The 2,502-nt window shown below is 40.0% G+C and overlaps 1 protein-coding gene across 1 annotated transcript; it reads left to right on the forward strand.

Annotated features, from left to right (window-relative positions):
- Positions 1-413: 413 nt before the first annotated feature.
- LOC113689629 (ethylene-responsive transcription factor 3-like) lies at positions 414-1,895 on the forward strand. The gene has a single exon (XM_072051481.1). It carries the CDS (start codon positions 762-764, stop codon positions 1,485-1,487), a length of 726 nt encoding a protein of 241 aa, XP_071907582.1. The 5' UTR covers positions 414-761; the 3' UTR covers positions 1,488-1,895.
- The last annotated feature ends 607 nt before the right edge of the window (positions 1,896-2,502 follow it).

Raw genomic sequence — 2,502 nt, forward strand, 5'->3', positions numbered from 1 at the left:
AATGCAACTTAATAAAAATCGTTAAAATAATAATGTAAGATAATCGTGTGATTTCCAAGGACCATTTTGTCTTTTTAGTCATCCAGTTATTCTACTGGCGATTAAGAAAGAAGAAAACCCAGGTTGTGAATGAATGGATGGTTTTTTTGTTTTTTTTTTTTTTTGAGGGAATGAAATGGATGAATTAAAGCCAAAGGATGGGAAACGGAAGAGAAGAGAAAACAACTTGGGTTGGGTTTGTGGGGTTAGGGATGGTAGAGAAAATCGAGAAAGTTATACAGTAGACCCTAAGACCGTAGAAAGAAAAACGTTTAAATTTAACCCAAAAAAAAAAAGAATTTAAATAGAGAGAAAAAGGAGGAACATAAAATAAAGGAAATAGCAGAATAAAACCAAGAAAGGTACAGTACATGAACTAATGAAATGGAAACTTCCCAAAAAATAAATAAAGGAAAATGAAAAAAAGACCCTCCTCCCTTTCCTTTCTCTCTCTCCCTCAATTCCTCCTCAACCAAACACACCACATACAGTAGAGAGAGAAAGTTGTGTGGAGAGAGAGAGAAAGAGAGAAAAGAGAAAGGAAAGAGAAAATACTGCCAAAAAAACAAAAAAAAAGAGATATCTCATCTCCTCTCCTCTCTTTTCCTGGATCTTCATTTCTCTGTTCTTCTCCTCTTTGTAGATAAAAGAAATTTTCGATCTCTTCTCCTTTTCTTTTCGTTCTTTTGTTTGTAATTTTGTTGTAAATTTGACTTTCGGCCATGCCGAGAGGCAGAGCAGCCGCAGTGGCCAAGCAAGCGGCGGCGGCTGCAGCCGCCGGAGAAACCAATGGATCTGGAGGATCTAAAGAGATCAGATTCCGTGGTGTAAGAAAAAGACCTTGGGGAAGATTTGCCGCCGAGATCAGAGACCCCTGGAAAAAAACTCGAGTTTGGCTCGGTACCTTTGACTCAGCCGAAGATGCGGCTCGAGCCTACGACGCCGCTGCTCGGACTCTCCGGGGTCCGAAAGCTAAAACCAATTTCCCTTTGCCATCAACCTCTTCTTATCATCATCCCCACCAGTTTAGTAATTATCAAAACCCTAATAACCCTAATTTTAATAATAATGACCCTGCCATGTTTATAGATCACCCTCAAAACCGGTTGTATCACCAGGAGCCGCACCAGATTTTGCACCCTCAGCGGCCCACTTCTAGCAGCCTGAGTAGTACTGTGGAATCTTTCAGTGGTCCCAGGCCTCAGACGACGGCCGCGGCGGCGACTTCCATGATTCCGTCCAGTTCCAGAAGACATCCTCGGTCGCCGCCGGTGGTGCCTGATGATTGTCATAGCGACTGCGATTCATCCTCCTCCGTTATTGATGACGGCGATTGTGACATCGCTTCGTCTTCCTTCCGGAAGCCGCCATTGCCATTTGACCTCAACTTGCCAGCGCCGGTGGATGTTGACGCTGATGACCTTCACTGCACAGCTCTATGCCTTTAATGGATGTTCTGATCTGTCTGATGATAATATGATTTCCGAACAATTCGATATGGATGTTCGGATTTTCCTTTTTCTCTATTTTTTCGTTTTAAGCCGGAAAAATTCCCCAAAACAAAATTGAAAAAAAGGGTCATAGGCAGGGTAAGACTAAGGTGATGCTGTAAGAGAGATGAGATTGGCGGGGTCATATGTTGGTCTGTCTGCTATGAGTCTGTTGTCTGAAGAGAAATTACCTCTTTTTTCCTAAAAATATTCTTAAGATTATGATTTTAATGTTATTATGGTTAGAGGAATGACTGAGATGGATGCTTTGAAACATGGGCTAGAGTGTGATATGATATCATAAATGTATGATGAACTGATTACTCTTATTTTTGTATCTTAACTGTATGGGAGCTTTGGGATGTAGAGCAGTCTCTACTGTTGTTGTTGCTCTTGAAGTGATACGATATTTACTTTAGTATTTACTTGTAAAACTAGACTGGGTCAAACAGTTCTGAGGTGCAGCTCATGTTGATTTACGAGGATATGAACATTGCCACCCTTTGTTTTATGTAAAATGAGAGCTTTATCTAATTTGATTGACGGTCAAAAGGAAGTTCTTCTTTAAATGAATCTGTAGATTTGTGTGCTATTTCGTAGATCTTGGTTGTTGATGAGTTTTTATTTGCTAGGCTTGTGTATTAATGGCGTAGAGGTTCATATGCAAGCCCTGTCATTAGTTTAGTATTTAAGCATGAGTATGTAGTCAGTGTTGAAGTAAAAAGTGCATTGAATGATTGATCAAGTCGGTAGACTTGAAGCCATGCATGAGATTTTCCTGTTGGAAGTTATGAATTGCAAGTTATCGTGTGTGGTATGGAGTATTGTTTGTTTTTTGATTTGTGGATAGCTCTTGTTATGTTTCTTTCTTCAGCATTCGGATGCTTGAAATGAGGAAGCATTGAACCTAGAAATATTCAACAGATTGGATCTAAGTTGAGGGTTGAATTTGTTGGCTAATTTGTTTGGTGTA

The sequence above is a fragment of the Coffea arabica genome, chromosome 5c (genome assembly GCF_036785885.1).
Source record: "Coffea arabica cultivar ET-39 chromosome 5c, Coffea Arabica ET-39 HiFi, whole genome shotgun sequence".
NCBI classification, from domain to species: Eukaryota; Viridiplantae; Streptophyta; class Magnoliopsida; order Gentianales; family Rubiaceae; genus Coffea; species Coffea arabica.

What these genes read in the sequence shown, in the direction of transcription:
- LOC113689629 (XM_072051481.1), top strand. Translation starts at nt 762, where the DNA reads ATGCCGAGAGGCAGAGCAGCCGCAGTGGCCAAGCAAGCGGCGGCGGCT.